Raw genomic sequence first — 19,655 nt, forward strand, 5'->3', positions numbered from 1 at the left:
TGTACGTAGTTTGCCTCCGAGCTTCCACGGGAATACATGTCTACGGTACCCATTGCAGTGATCCTTCCTTGGCCGTATTCTTCCTTTTCGAAACATTTGTGGCGGTGGATATTGCAGCAAGGGTATTCGCGTGGAGATATTGCTTTACTTTATTTGATTGCCTTCCACTTGTCGTGTACTTAATTGGTTTGCAATCTTGGACATTGTTATGTGGGCTACGTCCATCAGTCCAAGGTAACATGGACACTTTAAGTTCTTTCATTTTCAATTAGTTAGTTGTTTTCACCAAAATTGTACTGGCTGGGGGGGGGGGGGGGGGGGGGAGCAGGTAATCAAAAAAATTCTAGAGACTAGCAATGTGAAAATCCTTATAAATAAATAAACTAACCAAATTCCTAAGAATTAACAAAGGGATTATTATTGAACTGATGATGGGAGATCTAAGTAACCACTTGTAGGCTTGTAGCTTCATAGGTGTGTCTTCTGAAATAAGAATGCTTCTGTCAAACGACGTAGTCATCTAACCATTCGTCATCTACCCATTCATGAGAGAATTGTGTTGAGAATATCATATGGTCGTAAAGTTTCATACCAGTTTCTTCTGTTGATTTGGTCTCACCACTACATACGACATCAGAAAGACCATTCTCCAAAGCTTTCACCAGATTTTCGAAGAAAGTTTTAGTTGCTTTAGTCAAATCAGTTAATTTCTTCTTGAAACTATGGAAAGCATTGGTTGGATCATCAGATTTATGGATGAACTCTTTTGTTGGTGCGGGATTTAGCACCCCCGACATACCGAACTAAACTAAAAAGACAATTTGGTTATTTAACTGGGAATCCGGTTAAGAACTCAATTAGGTCATTTAAGCCCAATTCAGATAGAGGAATCCCAGCCTCGAAGGAGAAGAACCGACTTCCCCTTCGCCCGGCGGCCGACTCAAGAGATAAGGCGACTTTCCTTATTTCAGTTCGTCTCATAAGGAAAGTTAATATATTATGCGATCTACGAATATGTATAAAGAGGGAGAGACTTCTCCATTGTAAAACATCCATTATTGAATACAATTATTCAGTTCTTCTTGTTCTTAGCAATCAAAACCCTAATTCTTCGAGATCAATTCCCTTTCTTCTAATTTCAAAGCTTAGATCGGTTTTCTAGAGAGATTACTTTACTGAATTTGTTTTCCCACACAAACAAATTCATTGTGGAAATCCGGTTTCTACATCTTTCAACTCCGTCTCTGCACAATGATGAAGCCTCTCCAAACCTGATTCAGCATCCCCCGACAAAACAACACAGCAAAATATTTTAGTTAGCTAGAATGGACAAATTAGCATCACACAGATAAAGTGTTTCCGTACCAATAACTTACCTTGCAAATACTCGAACAATTTTTTCTTGCCGATCTCATGATTAGGTAGGTAGTATCCAAACGCATAGGTCCATTTTAAGACCCTCCTGCATTCGATGATCTGCAACAGTTTAATCAGTTACATGTCAGTAACGGTTCAACAACATGCAATGTTGTAATATAACAAACGTCGTCATTATTAGAATAATATAGAATCTCATTTGGTAATTGACATTATGGTTGAATGATTTCATCAGTTCAATATTAATGATAAAACTTAATCATGAAATCTTCATTAAGATGGTTTTTCAATTTAATAAAGCTTTCTTTGTTTTTCTATATATGTAGTCATTCACATACTTTTTCAGTGTTACGAACCAGAGAGTTATTTAAAATACTTTTGACTAACCTGACGCCATGCCTCCACGGTGAATTCCAGCTCAGTTTCTGGTTTTCCCAGTTTGCCACTAAGCAGCTTAAGCTGCACCGATTGCCATTTGTCCTGATCCAATATAGCCTTAAGCCTCGACGATTTATTGCCTACCCATCTTTCATAATAATGCATGTACCTAGCCATTTCATCTTTAAGCAATTTTCTCGTATCTTGATCAGCCTCTTCAACAAACCTGTTGCAAGCCACGTGACCACTATACGCTTCAAGACAAATCCAACAAAACTGATACCCACACGGAGATGAGCATGTCATATGGTTGCATCCTTCACCCTTCTCGATTGGACGTTTGCATTTAGGACAAGGCTTTGAATTCGCAAGCATCCAATTCTTGTTCTCGGCCTCATCCTGGATCCTGAATATCCATTTTGAAACCGTTTCACAGTCCACAGGACTGTGAGCATCTTCCCTGCAATTCCAGCAAAAGCTATGCGAACACAAACAAGTAATATCATAACAACTACTTCCAGTTCCACTCCCACCAACACCAAAGTCAACCGTGCATTCACATTCAGGCGATGGACACCATTTAATCCTCTCTACGACGTCTTCTTCCACATAAGACCTGAGTAAATATCTATAGTACTTCTCCTTATCTTCTTTCTTACTAAACTTATCGATCATATCTTGACCAATCGCACCTGAACAAGAAGGCTCAGGACATTTAATCCTTAAACATCCCGGACCATCTCCTATCTTAGAAGTGACATAACCAGTCCAACAAGTATTGCAATAAGGATGACCACAAGAAACCCTTTCGATTTCCCCTCGAGTGTATGACTCGAAGCAAATCCCACACTTGATTACTTTTTGACCATTAACATCAACGACAGGCTCCTTCAATATACCAATGGTTTCACGGATCCTCTCTTCGTCCGTAAACCATTCATCTTCGAATTTACTAACACGCCAATGATAGTGAAGAAGCAGAGCGATCGCTTCGGCTTGGCTTATAGAGAGACCCGTGGAAACTCGTTCGATATCGTCTCTTTGATGCTTTCGGATGTCTTCTTCCTTGAGAACTACGTAACCTTTCTGAGATCCTTTGATGTCTTCCTCAGCGAATCCATAATCGGTTTCATTATCTTCAACATCGCTGTAGAGGTTCTCCTCTCCTGATTCGATACCATCATCTGAATAATCCATGGCGAGCTGAAAAAAATCTATAAATAAAAAAAAAAACCCTAAAACTGCTTTGAGAATTATAGAAGCAGACGAAACCAAAAACTAGGGCTGCGCACTAATAATCTCGCTTGTAGAAGCTCTCTTCGAATAATCTCATAGGCCGCCTGAATTATTATTAGGGGCTTGGGGATTATTTTTTTTCATAGAGATTAGACCTTTTAATTAAACAAAGTAAGCTTTGAACGTCTGAGAAAAAAAGATAAGGAAAAAGTCAAAAGTCACAATTAATAGAAACCTATTAAAAACCATCACTTTAGCACAAGATGTAGGAATTGATAGTTTCTCTGGATTTACATATTTGTTATTAACTTATTATCATCAAATTTTGCTTTTTGGTTCTTGATAATTATTACCAATTTAGGCTAAACATAATTTTTCGTTCTAATTCTATAATTAGTCACTGTTAATAAATATAATTTTACCCAAATTTTAAGGATTTGATATCTGATTTAAAATCTCATGTAGATTTGGTGCTTAAAACTATATACTATTTATTTATACATTCATTAATATTAGAAGGATAATTAAGATAGATTTATACTTTTTGTATATTACTTTAAGAATTTTATTGATGTATATATAATAGTACCGTCTTTTTTTCGTCAACAACTATTTAAAAGTTAGCTGAAATGAAGCAATTGTGAAGAATATTATTTACATACTATATATAATAGTAGTTATTTTAAATAAACTAATTCATTTGTACTATAATTAATAAATATTAGATGATATCACAAGGGATGTAATTTTAAAAATAAAAAAAAAAGTCACACGTCACAAGTCATGCACATAATTAATATCAGTTTTTATTTATAAATAAATAAAGTGTAAAAAAATATATTAAATGGATGTATGTTGTTAATAGTGTTTAATCTGAAATTGGGTTTCCCAAATTTATAGTTTAGTCAAATAAATTACTAATTTCTAAATTAACGCTAGATAAATATTTGTTTTACTATCTAAAAAGATAAACTTCCTTAGTCATTATCCTTGTTTCAAACACGTAGTTTAAATGATGTTAATCTCATATAAGAAGATATCACAAGTTACACTCAATCACAAGTAGCAATGTAGCATCCACATTATCATTTATGTAAATCAGCTTTGACATTCAAATTCATAATGTGAAGTGTGAACGCAACCACATATGCATAAAATCACTTCCTAAAAGTGATGTAATTATTTCTAAGTGATTGATTGACTTCTGAATTTTTTTTGAGAACAGAACTGTTGGCACTGGTGTTGTCAATGGTAAAGATCTTCTCTATATATGCTCCATCTACGTATAACACTCAAGAATGAACAAATTCAATGATATCCATTGCTCTTTTATGATATGACTCCTATAAGATATTTTTAAAACCAAGATTAATTAGCTTTCTTAAGTGTCAACTTGCATTGGTAAAATGAACTATAATAATCTTGTACAACTAAGCACCTATCAATATCATGGGAGAAACTCATATACATATATGAGGTAATTGATAACCTTACACCTTCTTTATCGGTAGTCTCTTAGAGGGATTTATAATATTTTGAAGGAAAAAAATAATTGAGAAGAAAAGAAAAATGCTAAGGGAAGCTGTTTATATAATACTCATCTTTGTTGTAAGAGACCGATACGTGTCACTTTTTTGTTGGCTAAAACAAAATATCGACTGGTTGTTTTTCTTCTTCCTCTCAATCTCTATGTTTCTCTCTCAATCGAAGTCGAATTTGCAATGGAAGAAGATGGAATCAGAGGACAATCGGGTCGGAGGAGATGTGGCAGAGATTGAATCGGCGGAGGCTAGTCGGAGAGTTCTGAATCGAGTCCGAGATTGTATCGAAGGAAAAGCTCCTTCTCCGGCTTCCATGGCTGTCCAAAAACTATGCTCTGTCTTGGGTATATCTTTCTTTCTTTCTTCTTCTGTCTCTGTTTGATTTTCTCGGATTGCGGATAGGGTTTTTGCAGTTTCTGCTGGTTTTGATTGAATTACATATATTGGTAGTCATTTAGAAAGATTTGGTTAAAACTGTTTTAGATTGGTTTCATTGGATTTTGAATAAACGTGGGAATATCTTGCTAGTTTCTCTTGATTAGTCATGTGAAGCCCTTGTAATAGTTTGGGCAATCAAGCCAAGTTTCTATTGATTCGGGTCATTGCAAGAATGGAAAAGAGAGTTCGCTTTAGCTAGCTTGAGAATTATGTTGTTCGAGGTTTAAGTTAAACTAGAAGCTCTATCTGTGGTTCTAGTCACGATTGTTCTGACTTCTCAGCTTTTGTTCCAAGAATTTGAAGTAGATGCCTACAGTTTAATGATTGTTGAATTGAATTTATGAAAACATTTGCAGGTTATTAATTGTTGAATTGAATTTGTGGACTGCAACTAATCCAGAATTTGTTCTTGAAGAGTGATCTTCTCATTCATTAATCAATTTTGTGTCCTTGTATGAATCTGTTTTGTGTCTTTTGTGTCACAAATCTGTTTTGTGTCTTTGTTTTCCTTGATGTATAGGATTCTACTCTCAAGCTATTCATCTAGTTTCAGGAAATGGTGGACAAGATGGGTTACGAAGTATGTCTCATGGTTTCAGTTTGTCCTCATTTTTGTAATCTCATCTTCTCGTGAACACATTGTTTCATGAAAAATGTCTCAACTTTTCTACAAGTTAGACTTGTTAGAGTCACCAAAAGAGGCGTATTTTGCCCAGTTATACCTTTCACAGGTTTGCAACTGGGTTCTTTAATATAATATCATTTCTATGCAAAGTCTCATTTCTCTACTAATTAAGGTTGCTTTTGGGACGAAATTGCAGGTGGGTAATGCCTCATATAGTATCAGCTACGACCTTTGGTCTTCAGATGCAATTAATATAGCTGTTAGATGCAAGGTAAGACGTAACTATGTTTATTTGTTATCACAGCTAAATATAAATATTGTATGTATTCATTGATACATCGTGTTGATCATTTATAGGAATCTACTCTCAAGCTGCTATGAAGAACACATGCGTATAAACGAGCTCTGAAGACTTCTCACCATTGATGCAAGGTAATTAAGCGTCCGTCCCTACTGACTTGTGAAAGCTTTGTGTTGAGTAAATGGCAAAACAGAATCAGTGAAGACTTTGAGTTTTTCTTATTGTAATATGTATTATGTTTTGTATGTTTACAAATTAATTAAATGCAATATTTTCCTATTTTTATAAACTCTCAAATGTTTACACATTTATACTACTTTTCTATTTAAAATTTTCAAATTTTTAAAAACAATTTTTCAAAAATAAAAGACCCAAAATTAGAACTTACCATTGGAGGAGAAAATTTTAACTAAGAGTTCATAGGTTCTTATTTACAAAACAATACACAATTTATTCTTTAAAAAATTCAAATAGTGTCTAAGTACCCCAATATATGAACCTCCCAATAATCTTGCTCTTAGGCACATTCTTCAAAGATGTTTTTTGTTTAACTTGCATTTCAACAATTAAAGTTTTTTTAGTAAGAATGAGGCTTATAAAGATTTAATATTGAGAGATATAAAAACATTAAGCTTAAATTACTAAAAACACGGATGGCGATCTCGGCGATTCGATTCGCTTTTTGAATGAGTGGCTTCGACGAGCTTGGGAGATGGAAAGAGGGTCTTTCTGTTCCCCGGTAAGGGAGGATTGTTGGGGTCAGAACGGAAATATGATCCTGATTTTCGAAACGAATCTCCCTCCGGTTTGGGATCTTATTTCTTTTAATGGAGATTCGATGCAATTGGGATTTGGAGATTTGGCATGGCTGGATATCTCGATTCGATTCGAGGATATTGGTAGCCTCGGGTTTAAAGGTTCGTTTTCGATTTTGGATTCTGTTTGGGGTGTGTTGGTCTTAAAAACGGAGATATCGTTTATGGGAGTTTTGGGGTTGGTTCTCTGGTTTTCAGGATGTTATTCTCAGCTGATACGCGGATTGGGATTTGTTTGGGCTATGATTAGGGATTTTAGATTTCGTCTTTGGTTGATTGGAGTATCTCCGGAATTATATCAGCGTATCAGGATTGATTTAGGGGTATTTATCTAGGGACTGGGTTTTACTCGAGAACACCGTCTTTCATTTTCTCACTTCCTTCTACTTTCTTTCAGTGGTGATTTGCGGTGGTTAGTAGCGGATAGAGCTTGGTTTTTGAGGCTAGTGATTTCTTCAATGTCTCAATCAGCGATTATGAAGGGCAAGGGTTCGTTGATGCGTACGGAAGTTGTTAAAATATCAAACTCGGTTTTGGCTCAGAGAATTCAACAGTTTGATCTCACACTCATAGGGAGACTGATGAATCCAGGGGTGCAACGGATTGAGTCTTTGCTATCCACCATGCCCAAGATATGGAAGCTTGAAGACAAAGTGGTGGGAGCTGATTTGGGTCAAGGAACTTTCCAGTTCAATTTTGCGGATGCGGATGATCTTCAAGGGGTTCTTCAGAATGGTCCTTACCATTTTGATAGTTGGATGCTTTCCTTGGTTAAGTGGGAGCCCATTGTATCTCCTACTTATCCTTCTGCCATCAACTTTTGGGTGAGAGTTTCTGGCATTCCGATGCATCTGTGGGTGGTTGCTACTTTGGAGGCCATTGGCAAGAAGATTGGTATAATCCGAGATATTGATGAAGAATCTGGGAGCGTTTGTGTTACGGTAAATGGCTTCAATCCTATTGTTTTCAAGCTATTGGTGCTGTTCGAATCTGGAGATGAAGTGGTGGTGACTCTTGAGTATGAGAAACTATCCGGCTATTGTGAAAATTGCTCTCGTCTTACCCACGATGAGAAGAGTTGTCCAGAGTTGATTAAAGCTGGTGGGAGTCACGTGTTTGAGCATCATCCTGAGAAGAGAGGTGTTCAGCGACAACAAGGGATGGGGAATCAAGGGGTTTTCCACAATGATGGGGGCTGGGAGAAGCCTAGAAAGGTAGTCAAGAGAGCTTTGGACTTCCAAGCTTTTGAGTTTTCTGCTGGGGCGGGTAGTTCTGGTTTGTTTCATCAGGTTCGTCACCATGGCTCAGGGAGGGAACAGAAACGGACGTACAGTGCAGTTGCAAGCGGGTCAGGAGATAAGCGGGAGACTCAGAGGGGTCATGGAGGATACATGGGACAGGCTAATTCCTTCCCCCTTAACCGCAAGGGGAAATGGAAAGCTTGGCCGAAACCGGTGTACAAGGCAAAAAGCGGTTTCATAGATAAGCAGTCACAAGGGGTTCTTGGTGTTGATCTTGACGTGGTTGATCAAGGAATTGCTCAACAAGGAATAGCTAGGGAGAGTTCTCCTCCTCATGGGACTACTGCGGTTCTGGTTGATTCTGAGTTTGATGAAGCGACTGATGATTTTCTCGAGGAGGGTGTTACCTCACATGGTAACCTTCCAGAAGAGGGTGAGATTGTGCTCGACCAGGTGAATGCGGGTTTGGGAGACTTGGGTTCGGGTGATGTTATCCCCAATGTGGAGGATCCGAAAGGTACTTCCTCACCATCCTTAATGTTTGATTTGGATGTGAATGTAGTACAGGCTGCTTTGCAAGAAGTTAATATCAGTCGTACGAGAATTGAGGGGTCGAGGAGGCCTACTTCTCTGCCTAAGAAACTAGTTAGGAAGCCTGGTTTGATTTTAGCTTCCCCTGGTAAACGTTTGCTAGCTAAAGCTTTATCTAAACCTACAGGTGAAGGTAACAAACAGAATGGGATGGGAAAACAAGGGAACAAGGCTGTGGATGGAAAACCGGCTGGCATCGGTATAAGACCAGCAAAGATAGGGATGGGGGCTCTCCCGAAACCGCCGGCTAAACCGTGAAGGTCCTAAGTTGGAACTGTCAGGGCATTGGGGTTGATCTGACAGAGAATTATTTGGGTGATTTGTGGAGGAAGCATCGACCAGATATTTTGTTTTTATCAGAGACAAAGAAATGTTTTTCTTATTTACAAAAATTTCAATCAAAATTTGGCTATAATAAAATGTTTACTGTTGAACCCCGAGGGGCTAGTGGTGGGTTGGTTTTATTTTATAAGGATGAAATAAATCTTTCTGTTCTATTTCATAATGACCGTATAATTGATACAAAAGCTGTTCTTGATCATCAATTGGTATATTTTTCTTTTGTTTATGGTGACCCGGTTCCCCAACATCACGGAAAAGTGTGGGATAAATTAACGGACATTGGATCTTTTCGTATTGATCCTTGGTTTATTATTGGTGACTTTAATGAATTAATTGGTAACCATGAGAAGCAGGGTGGTGCCCTGCGGTCAGCTAATTCCTTCAAACCTTTTATCTCAATGATTAAGGATATTGGGATGCTTGAATTTCCATGTTATGGGGATCAGTTATCCTGGCGTGGGAATCGGTGAAATAATCAAGTGATTCGTTGCCGACTTGACCGGGCTTTAGGTAATGAAGACTGGCAAGCCCTCTATCCCAATTCGAAAGTAGAGTATTTGGAGATGATTGGTTCTGATCATAGTCCAATTTTAGCAACTTATTTGACGGCGGTCCGGAGGAGACAGAGACAATTTCGGTTTGATAAGCGGTGGTTGGGTAAGGAGGGCTTGGCTGGAGCGGTTGAGTCTGGTTGGAATCGGACACGGAATTTTAGGATTCCGGGTTTTGTTGATAAATTAAGGAATTGCAGGAATTCGATTTCCTGGTGGAGGAAAAATAATGTTGGCCCATCAATTATTTCTTTTTTGAAGACTGCTCTGCATGATGCGAAGATGGATGACTCGGTTTCGCTGGAAGATATTCGGGGAATTGAGAGGAAATTGAAAGAGGCATACCGGGATGAGGAGATTTATTGGCAACAAAAGAGCAGAAAATTTTTGCTAAGGGTTGGGGATAAAAACACTTCATATTTTCACGCATCCACTAAGCAAAGGCGGGTTCGGAATAGGATAATTGGTTTATTTGGTGCAAATAACGTTTGGGATGAATCAGTGTCGGGTATGGAACATATAGCTACAACATATTTTGAGGATCTGTTCAAGAAATCCGACGGTGGAGGTATTTCTGAGATGCTACAAGCAATTGATCCGATTGTTACGGAAGTCAGACAAGCTCTATTTGCTATGCATCCGGAGAAAACTCCAGGTCCTGATGGGATGACAGCTTTGTTTTTCCAAAGATTTTGGTCTTCTCTCAAAGGAAATTTAGTGGCTCTAATTAAAGAGTTTTTTCGCACTGGCAGTTTCGATCCGCTTCTAAATGAGACCAATATTTTTCTTATTCCTAAAGTGGATCGGCCTCAGCGGATGGCGGAGTTTAGACATATAAGCTTATGTAATGTGAGCTATAAGATTATTTCAAAAGTGTTGTGTTTCCGTCTGAAACGTCTATTGCCTCGTTTGGTTTTAGAAACTCAATCAGCTTTTGTTTCCGGACGGTTAATTACTGATAACATCCTGGTGGCTCAAGAGATGTTTAACGGATTAAATACTAATAGTAGGTGTAATTCGGAATTTTTGGCATTTAAAACGGATATGAGTAAGGCATATGATCGGGTAGAGTGGGATTTTCTGGAGGCGGTTTTGGTCAAGTTAGGATTCGATGGGAGATGGATTTCGTGGATTATGTGGTGTGTATCGTCAATGTCGTACCAAGTTCTTCTGAATGGTCAGCCCAGAGGTTTTATTAGACCTCAGAGGGGGTTACGACAAGGGGACCCTCTATCTCCATATTTATTTATTCTTTGCACAGAGGTCTTGATAGCTAATATTAAGAAGGCAGAAAGGGAGAAAAAATTGACGGGTATTACCATCGTCCGTGGAAGTCCTACTGTCTCGCATTTGTTGTTTGCGGATGATAGCCTGTTCTTTTGCAAAGCAACTGCCCAGGAATGTAGGACGGTTATGGACATAATCGGTACCTATGCCAGAGCTTCAGGTCAAGAGGTCAATCTGGCTAAATCATCTATTATGTTTGGCAAAAAGGTTACTCCGGATATTCGATCCCAGTTAAAGTTAGTTATTGGGATTTCTAAGGAGGGTGGCATGGGTTCTTACTTGGGTATTCCTGAGAATCTTCAAGGATCGAAAACTAAGGTGTTTAGCTACGTTAAGGATCGACTAGATGATCGTGTTAATGGCTGGTCTGCAAAGTGTTTGTCGAAGGGTGGCAAGGAAATTATGATTAAGTCAGAGGCTTTGGCATTACCTACCCATGTTATGTCGTGTTATAAGCTACCTCAGGAACTAACATCTAAATTAACAAGTGCAATTTCCACTTTCTGGTGGAAGTCCAATGACAAAGCTCGTGGTATGCATTGGGTTGCGTGGGACAAACTATGTAAAGATAAAGCTGAAGGGGGACTTGGCTTCCGAGCTCTGGAACAATTTAATGAGGCTATGTTGGCCAAACAGTTTTGGCGTCTAATTCAATACCCAACGTCTTTAATGGCTAAGGTGATGAAAAGTTGATATTTCAGGAACAAACATCCTCTTATGGCAAAAAAACCATATAATCTGTCCTTTGCTTGGAGAAGTATTTATTCCATCAAGGGATTGGTGGAGCAGGGGGCGCGATGGGCGGTAGGATCTGGCAATTCCATTTCGGTTTGGCGTGATCCATGGATACCGGATATTCGCCCTAGACCGGCGAATGGTCGAGGGAGGTTGTGGCTTCCAAGTTTAATGGTTAATCATTTAATTAACCTGGAGACTAAGAATTGGTATCTACCTACTTTGGAGGAGTTTTTTGATCCGGGGGATATACAACTAATCCAGAGTATGTCGGTTAGTAGAACTCATCAACCGGATAGATTAATATGGCATTATACTAAATCTGGAAAATATTCGGTCAAATCAAGTTACCGGTTAGCTAGGGAATTACTTATGGATGTAGAGTATGGGCCGACCTGTACGGCTTTGCGGGCCCAATCGTGGAAACTTGATGTACCATCCAAGATCCAACACTTTTTTTGGCAGATTGGTTCGGGTACTCTACCTATGTTGGAGCGTCTTGCACATCGGGGTGTTCGTTGTGACATCGTGTGTAAGAGATGCGATTCTGCAGTGGAAACTATAAACCATGCGCTCTTTGAGTGCCCTAGGTCTCGATGTATTTGGGAGTTGTTGCCTATACGGATGGCCCAGGGGGGCTTTCCATACACATCGATTTATGCGAATTTAGACTTTATTTTTTGGCGGGCGTCTTCGCAATCCGGGGTCTCGGATATCGGCATTCAACTACCTTGGATTATTTGGTCAGTTTGGAAAGATAGGAATAAAAAGGTTTTCCAGGATATTGAGGTAGAATCTCTTGAGATTTTGAATCAAGCGGCTACGGAAAAATTATTGTGGGAGGAGGCCAAATCTTACTCAGTGAATTATCTGGATCCTCCGTCTTTTTCGGAGGACAGGGGTTCCTCTCCCCGATGCCAATTTGATGGTTCTTGGAAAGGTACAGATCCCTACCAGGGTTTGGGCTGGTGGTGCTGCAATGGAGAGCTTACAACGATCCTGTTGGGAGCACGGAGTCACCGTCGGAGTATATCACCTCTACATGCAGAATTACAAGCGCTGATCTGGGCTATGGATTCTTTACTGGTGGCTGGAGTCGATTGTCAGGCTTTTGAGACGGATAGCGTAGAGCTAACGGCGATGGTGCAGACGCCGGAAGACTGGCCGGCTTTTTCTAATCTGCTGGAGGATTTCTCACTGTTTCGAAGTTCCTATACCTCCTTCACCCTCACCAGGATTCCACGAGAAGCTAATGTCAGAACCGATTGCCTAGCTCGATCTTCACGATCTCTACCTTCAGAATCTACCTTTGTAAACTCGTTTCCTCCTGTTTGGGCAACCAATCTTGGAGTTCTATTTTAGTTCTTATAGTTTGGTTGAAAAAAAAAAAAGATTTAATATTTACCAAACCAAACCAATTTTTCAATGAATGCAAGTACAGTAATTTATTCAAAATTGAAAAACAAAAAAATCTAAAATATCACTAATTATTATAATACTGAAGGAGTACTTATATTTTTATTAAAGGGCATTTTCAAAAATACCCCATTTTCCATGTCCTTTTTTAAAAATACCCTTTAATGTTCACCATTTTTAAAACTACTTCTCTTTATGTACAACTGACCAAATTACTCTTTTTTAATAACAACAAAAATGTACAGTCACAAAAATCAAAAAAATTCCCGCCAAAAATCAAAAATTTCCCGCCAAAAATTATTTTTCTCCGCCAAAATCGAAAATTTTTCCCGTCACAAAATATTTTTCCCGCCAATTTTTTGAAATTATACCTTTTAAAAACCTTGTAAACGCTTTTAAAAACCTTGTAAATTCGTTTACAAGGTGTTTAAAAACTTTTTAAAAACCTTGTAAAAATGTTTACAAGGTGTTTAAAAACTTTTTTAAAAACATTTTGAAAACCTTATAAAAACTTTGTAAAAGTGTTTAAAAGGTGTTTCAAAAACATTTTAAAAACTTTTTAAAAACCTTATAAACACTTTGTAAATTTTTTTTGTCAAAAATTTTTGGCGGAAAATATTTTCGAAAATTTTTTGGCGGGAAAATATGTCGGAAATTATTTTGGCGGGAAAATTTGTTTTTCTTTTTATTAAATAAAATATTTTTCAAGTAAGGGTAAAATGGTCATTAAAAATTAAAGAAAGTAAAAAAAAATGACCAAAAAAGAATATTTTTAAAAAGAGATATATGAAAAGGTTTATTTTTAACAAATTATCTTTTATTAATTTCCTTAGTTTTTGTAGAGCAAAATATTTAAAGGAATAAGAAGAAGTAACGAACGTTAGCACGAGCTAAAAAAAAAAATTAGTGATACTTGTCTCTAAGCTGATCAGCTGACACTGGAATTTTGCTTCTTTAAATTATATTTAAATCATTTTTAATGGATGTTTAATTAAGTTCTTAAAATTCAAGTAGTTGATCATGTGTTCTGTTACTAGAGACTTTTACCACGATGTTAGAGAGGTAAGGTGACTCTAATTCTTTACAAAACCTGAAGGTTTGCAGTCTCATCAACTTTAGCCTCGAGATGACCACTTTGATATTCGGATCAATATTAATATTACTAGATCATTATAAATGTTGTAAATATATGAGGGAGATTACTTTGATATTCGGATCAATATTACTTTGCTCTTGACCTGGAGAAAGTGTGAGACAAGACGTACCGATTGTGATTTATCAAAATTGTATATTTGAGAAGAGAGCATGTAACCAAGTAACAATGTGAAATTCTTATTATACTAGAATACTAGATTATGACCTGCGGTACATCGCGGACAAATTATTTATAACTAAAACATTTAAATTATAAATTGTATTTGTTGGTTAAATATTTTATAATTATATAATAATTGTTAATTTTATGGTTTAAAGTTTAAACCATAAAATAATTTATTTTTAACATAATATATATTTAATCAATTTAATTAGATATATTTATTGTCTGATATTGATATTGTTAACAAAATAATGAAATGATGTTTTACTCGTGTAACACCAAATTAATGATCTTTTAAATTTATTTAAATATCGACAAATCCGTCCTGCTATATAACTCCGTCCCGAGATATTTTAACTCGCACTATATCATCTTAATTTTTAATATTTATTGTTTTGTATTATAAATATTAGCTTGAGTTGATATATTATTTATTAAGATTGTAACCATTTACATTTTATAAGATTGGCGTTTCATATAAAGTTTAAATATTTATAATACTTAGGTTGCTCCGATTTCAATTTGAACAATACTTGGGTTCACCCCTAGGAGTGAACTTCTTCATTCATCTCTTTATAAAATAAGAAAATAAAATTCATATACATTATTCACCTCGACAATTTGAACAAAAAGGTTCACCCCTAAGGATGAGCCTAAGTATTTTTTTTCAATTTCTCTAGATTTTTCACCTTGACGATTGATTGCTTGCCCATCTTTCATAATAATGTGCGTATCTGTCGATATATTTTTTCGTCATAACTCCTCTTCGTTCAGCTTTTTCTTTAAACTTGTTGCAAGACACATGACCATTATATGTTTTAAGCCCAACAAGACTCATATCTACACGGCGATGAACATGTCATGTGCATACATCCCAAGTTCTTCTCTATTGGATGCTTGCATTTAGGACAAGGTTTCAAATATGCAAGTATCCAATTTGTATTCTCGGATTCATCGTTGTTCTTAAATATCCATTTTGACACAGTGTCGCAATCAACAGGACGGTGAGAGTCTTCAGTGCAATTCCAGCAAAATCTATACGAACACAAACAAGAAACATCATAACAACTACTTCCACTTCCACTCCCAACACCAAAATCAATTGCGTATTCGCATCCCGTTGATGGACACCATTTAGTATTTTTCCCTTCTTCGACATACGACCTTAGAAAATATGTAATAATTCTCTTTATCCTCTCCCTCACTAAACTTCTTGATCATATCTTGGCCAACAGCAGCAGAACCAGAAGGCTCAGGACATTTAACCCTCAAACATCCCGAACCATCATTTATTTTTGTAGTGATATAACCCGTCCAGCAAGTTTTGCAATAAGAATGACAACAAGAAACCGTTGCCATATTCTTATTAGTGTATGATTGAAAGCAAACTCCACATTCGATTTTAACCTTTATGCCATTAACATCAACGACGGGCTCCTTCAGTATACCGACGGTTCTACGTACTCTCTCTTCATCCGTAAACCATTCATTTTCGACTTTACTAACACTCCAATGATAGTGAAGAAGCAGACCGATAGCTTCAACTTGGGTTATAGAGAGAGACGTGGAAACTCGTTCGATTTCGATTTTGTCTCTTTGATGCTTTCGAATGTCTTCTTCCTTGAGAACTACGTAACTTTTCTGAGATCGACTAATTATGTTTTCCTCAGGCAATACGTAATCGGATTCACCACCATCGTCGCTATAATTCTCTTCCCCTGATTCCATATCGATTATGTCATCATCTGAATAATCCATTACCTATGGTTGAAGACCCTAAGACGACTTCGATATTTATAACTCCTTGAGAAGTTAGGGTTTTACTCTAACAAGTTCTCTCTTCTAATCATATCGATGCTTTTATAGCCTACTGGAGGCTGGAGCCAACTCAAATTGATTAGAAGTCTTTCGGAAAACAGTTTTAAAGTACTTTTACTTTTTTAAGTTTGTTAATTAAAACATAAATCCAAATATCTTTTGTAAAAACTAGAAAGGAGAGGTAAAAAAAGACAAAAAAAAAGACAAAAAAAAAAATTTGGACGTTAAATAGGAAAACTTCAAAGCTTATAGCGTATGAAAAAAAGGAAAGTACTTTAAAAAATTTTATGTCATTAGAATTGGTCTATCACAATTCGAAATGTGGCATCACAACACCTAAAAAGAAACAAACCGGATAAGTAGCCTCACATGCATCAGTTGTACACGTATATGTCAGTCTATCAGATAAACAATCGAGTAAAACACATGGGAAACGAGAGGTCCCAAATTTCTCAACTTCTACACCATTTTTAAATCACATTGTTCGCACCATAAGCAACTTAGCAAAACAAACAACAGAACATTGTTCCAAACTTCTTAGTTCTTTACACTACCAAAAAAATAAAAAACTTCTTAGTTCTTTAAAAACTCCCAGGAAAGAAAAAAAACAAACACATTAATAAGTATTACAGATTGATACAATCAGTTTACCTCACAATTTTAGCAATAAACTCATCAATATTCTTATCAGAGTTTCCTCCTTCAGACAAAGCTTCTCTTGCAAACTCCATCAATTTCCGAGCATTCTTTCTAACCTCCTTCCCTTTCTCTGACATCTCTTCCACAACTTCTCCAACACATCTCACAATCTCTTCCTTCGTCACAAACCCATTTTGATCTGCCTTAACCCTAACCCCAACCTTCCACACATCTTCAATAAACTTAGCATTGGTTGGTTGATCGCTATAAGCTGGCATTCCAATCAAAGCCACTCCTAAGCTCAATGCCTCTAAAGTCGAATTCCATCCGCAATGCGTCATGAAACAACCGATGGATTTATGCGCAAGAACTTGTAATTGAGGACTCCAATTCACTATCAACCCTTTCTCACCAATTTCCTCTATGTAGTTGCTCGGGAGCTTGTTTTTTTCTGTTTCTCTAACAACCCACAAGAAGTTATGGCCGGTTTGTTTTAGACCAGCTGCGACTTCTATCATTTGATCGTCTTTTAAGACGGCCAAGCTTCCAAAAGAGACGTAGATCACTGAACTAGGAGGTTTAGAGTCAAGCCAATCAAGGCACTCGTTAACTTGGGCATTGAAGAGGTTGATTCCGTAGTCCTTGTCGCCTCCTAATCGTTTGTCTAAGTACATTGATGGAATCATCGGTCCTATGTTCTTGACCGGCCATTGGTTCTTCATCCATTGTAACACCTTAAGAAAAAAATTAGCACACCCTTTAATACATGCAATAAAAGAAACGTTGATTGTCCATATATATGATATTTTTCTCACGACTCACTTCAACATTTTGTTTTCTAGAAATTAATAAGGAAACCTATTTATTTCGAAATTGACATTGATATATATACTGGGCTATACCCAAAAAAAAAAAGACACTTAAAAACATAAATGTAAACCAGCCGTCCCGGCCTAACCTAAAAGTTTTCTGACTAACAATTCCTTGTTTAAACCCAAACATGATCACGTTATCTATTGTCATGTTTTTAGGCTTAATTAGAAAAGAAATCAAGAACCTAGAATATCAATAGGGACCAGTGGAAATAAAGAGAGCAGAAAGGAAAAATATGGATAACGTAACGTCTCTTATTATATTTGTACTAGGAGACCCCTTATTGAGTCTAGAAATTTATATGTTGGTGGTAAGTTTACAAATTAACTTTTTCAAATCTACGAGCAAAATAATTCATAGACCAAATTCTCAATGAGTCAATGATATAATATTTAATAATTTGAACTAATCCACTAATTCTATTGTAGGACACACATCATACATGCTAAGCCAATATGAATGCTAAATAATCAAAGGTAAACGTCGAGACACGTATGTGTATATTTGAGACGATAGCTACTCGTTTTCTGGCTACATATTTGCCACGTGAAAACCCGATCCAATCGTGTATAAGATATCTAATTTGCACCTTGGGATGTTCGCCCCAATTGGATACCTTTCGGCCCGAAGATGAATGAATAATGTTCTTTTTGTCGGTTTACATAATGATGTTTTTTTTTGTTTTGGCATTTCGTTTTGCTACAATTATTTACCAACATTAAATTGATATTTTTACCACGAACCTAAAAAGCTGCATCCATATATATTACAGTAAGGAATTATTTCGCAAAATAGCTAACTACAATTGGAATTTGCCACTTAAATGTATTTTAATGCTTGGTTTTAATTTCGATATGGGTCACATCAGGTACTAATTATTGATTTAGTAGGAATAGGATAATATTCACTATTCACCATTATATTATATCATTTAGATTTCATTTTGCATATAACTGATATGATACTATCCACCATTATCATTTGGAATTCATGCATACTATAATAAGCATGAGAGAAAAGTTAAGAATTACCTCGACTTCGAGTTCGTCGAAAGAGTTAACCAAGAAGAAGTCGATGTCGTCAACATTGATGAACTGGCTACTAATGAGCTCAAACAACGGCCGGCAGAGATTGTTATCGTACAGAAACACCGGCAAGTCATTACCCTTCAACGGAGGCATCGCAGGCAAAACTACATCGTTTTGAAACTCCTTGAACTCCCCACGCAAGAAATGAACATAGATGGCGTTCACGGTGGAATTTTGAGTGAAAAACGACGCCGCAGCGACCCCGGGATGTTTCCGGCAAACATCGAGAACATAAGGCAGACAAGAGTCGTAAACGACGGCGTTTGGTTTGGGGTCCATCGAGGAGATAAGTTCAGATAGGCTTCTAGAGACGTTTTCTTGGAACTTTGAGAAGTAGTCGGGAGATGTGTCGGTAGATGGGTGGCCTTCCTCGAAGCCATCGTCTATGGGGACGAAAGAGAGCGGAAGAGCGGTGGCTCCGCCAGCGATGGCACGGCGGAGGATGGATTTGTGGGTGGAGGAAGTGGTGAGGAACGTGACCGTAACGTTTTTGGAGATTAAACGTTTTGAGAATTGGAGAAGAGGGTTTATGTGTCCTTGTATCGGGAATGAGAAGACTAACACATTTGCTTTCGCTTTTTCTCCCATTTTCTCTCTCTCTCTCTCTTGTTAAATTTGTGATACAAAACTCTGTCATGGGGATGGGAGAGGGTCGTATTTATATATGCAACGTAGAAAAAATTGGTATTTAATTAGATATATATGCACCTTTTCATATTAAAGATTTGTTTCTATGAAATGTCTCTTTACCAAATAGGAAAGTTAAAAGGGCTTAGTGGGTTGGTGATTTGGTTATTCATAATAAGATTATTGCCTTCTGTGTATCGTATTATTATACAATGGCATAGGGATAATATGTAGATTTTTACAAATTATGTGCCTAGCCTAGTTAGAAGGGTTAAAAAAAAAAAGTTTTCCAGCAGATGCTGACTAAAGAAAAAGATTTACCAGAAACTACATAAAACTAAAATAAACTAAGATTTGGAATTATGCTATTAGTATGAGATTAAATTCATTATCTATATATTGCATGTATCTTCTAGAG

At 37.0% G+C, this 19,655-nt stretch overlaps 3 protein-coding genes and 1 pseudogene across 7 annotated transcripts; 1 reads left to right on the top strand and 3 right to left on the bottom strand.

The window, feature by feature from the left end:
• Window positions 1-1,000: 1,000 nt before the first annotated feature.
• Window positions 1,001-3,135, bottom strand: LOC104753347 (putative E3 ubiquitin-protein ligase ARI10). Its single transcript, XM_010475612.3, has 3 exons — window positions 1,765-3,135; window positions 1,377-1,476; window positions 1,001-1,271 (listed from the first exon to the last, which is right to left on the bottom strand). The coding sequence occupies exons 1-3, from the start codon at window positions 2,950-2,952 to the stop codon at window positions 1,204-1,206; spliced, it is 1,356 nt and encodes a 451-aa protein (XP_010473914.2). The 5' UTR covers window positions 2,953-3,135; the 3' UTR covers window positions 1,001-1,203.
• Window positions 3,136-4,490: 1,355 nt separating this feature from the next.
• On the top strand, window positions 4,491-13,112 carry LOC104749693 (uncharacterized). Of its 5 annotated transcripts, XM_087491645.1 has the most exons (6): window positions 4,491-4,876; window positions 5,524-5,701; window positions 5,792-5,866; window positions 5,953-6,813; window positions 7,109-8,469; window positions 8,671-13,112. In XM_087491645.1, exons 5-6 carry the CDS (start codon window positions 7,170-7,172, stop codon window positions 8,799-8,801), a joined length of 1,431 nt encoding a protein of 476 aa, XP_087347771.1. In that variant the 5' UTR covers window positions 4,491-4,876; window positions 5,524-5,701; window positions 5,792-5,866; window positions 5,953-6,813; window positions 7,109-7,169; the 3' UTR covers window positions 8,802-13,112. The 5 variants fall into 5 exon arrangements, 4 of the variants coding, with proteins under 4 accessions (XP_087347771.1, XP_087347769.1, XP_087347770.1 ...); XM_087491643.1 differs by having other exon boundaries at window positions 7,109-13,112; XM_087491644.1 differs by having other exon boundaries at window positions 4,509-4,876; window positions 5,491-5,701; window positions 5,953-8,469.
• Window positions 13,113-14,889: 1,777 nt separating this feature from the next.
• On the bottom strand, window positions 14,890-16,057 carry LOC104753348 (putative E3 ubiquitin-protein ligase ARI11 pseudogene; annotated as a pseudogene).
• Window positions 16,058-16,477: 420 nt separating this feature from the next.
• On the bottom strand, window positions 16,478-19,413 carry LOC104749695 (UDP-glycosyltransferase 74D1). The gene is made up of 2 exons (XM_010471377.3): window positions 18,554-19,413; window positions 16,478-17,383 (listed from the first exon to the last, which is right to left on the bottom strand). Exons 1-2 carry the CDS (start codon window positions 19,196-19,198, stop codon window positions 16,658-16,660), a joined length of 1,371 nt encoding a protein of 456 aa, XP_010469679.1. The 5' UTR covers window positions 19,199-19,413; the 3' UTR covers window positions 16,478-16,657.
• Between the last annotated feature and the right edge of the window lie 242 nt (window positions 19,414-19,655).

The sequence above is a fragment of the Camelina sativa genome, chromosome 16 (genome assembly GCF_030686135.1).
Source record: "Camelina sativa cultivar CO46 ecotype springtype chromosome 16, ASM3068613v1".
NCBI classification, from domain to species: Eukaryota; Viridiplantae; Streptophyta; class Magnoliopsida; order Brassicales; family Brassicaceae; genus Camelina; species Camelina sativa.

Bases quoted from the DNA above. Each gene is read 5' to 3' on its own strand.
- LOC104749693 (XM_087491643.1), top strand. From the start codon at position 7,170: ATGTCTCAATCAGCGATTATGAAGGGCAAGGGTTCGTTGATGCGTACG.
- LOC104749695 (XM_010471377.3), bottom strand. From the start codon at position 19,198: ATGGGAGAAAAAGCGAAAGCAAATGTGTTAGTCTTCTCATTCCCGATA. The intron at 17,384-18,553 runs GTAATTCTTAAC...TTTTTTCTTAAG, and splicing joins TCGACGAACTCGAAGTCGAG to GTGTTACAATGGATGAAGAA.
- LOC104753347 (XM_010475612.3), bottom strand. From the start codon at position 2,952: ATGGATTATTCAGATGATGGTATCGAATCAGGAGAGGAGAACCTCTAC. The intron at 1,477-1,764 runs GTTAGTCAAAAG...AAACTGTTGCAG, and splicing joins CCGTGGAGGCATGGCGTCAG to ATCATCGAATGCAGGAGGGT. The intron at 1,272-1,376 runs GTAAGTTATTGG...ATGCTGAATCAG, and splicing joins ATTGTTCGAGTATTTGCAAG to GTTTGGAGAGGCTTCATCAT.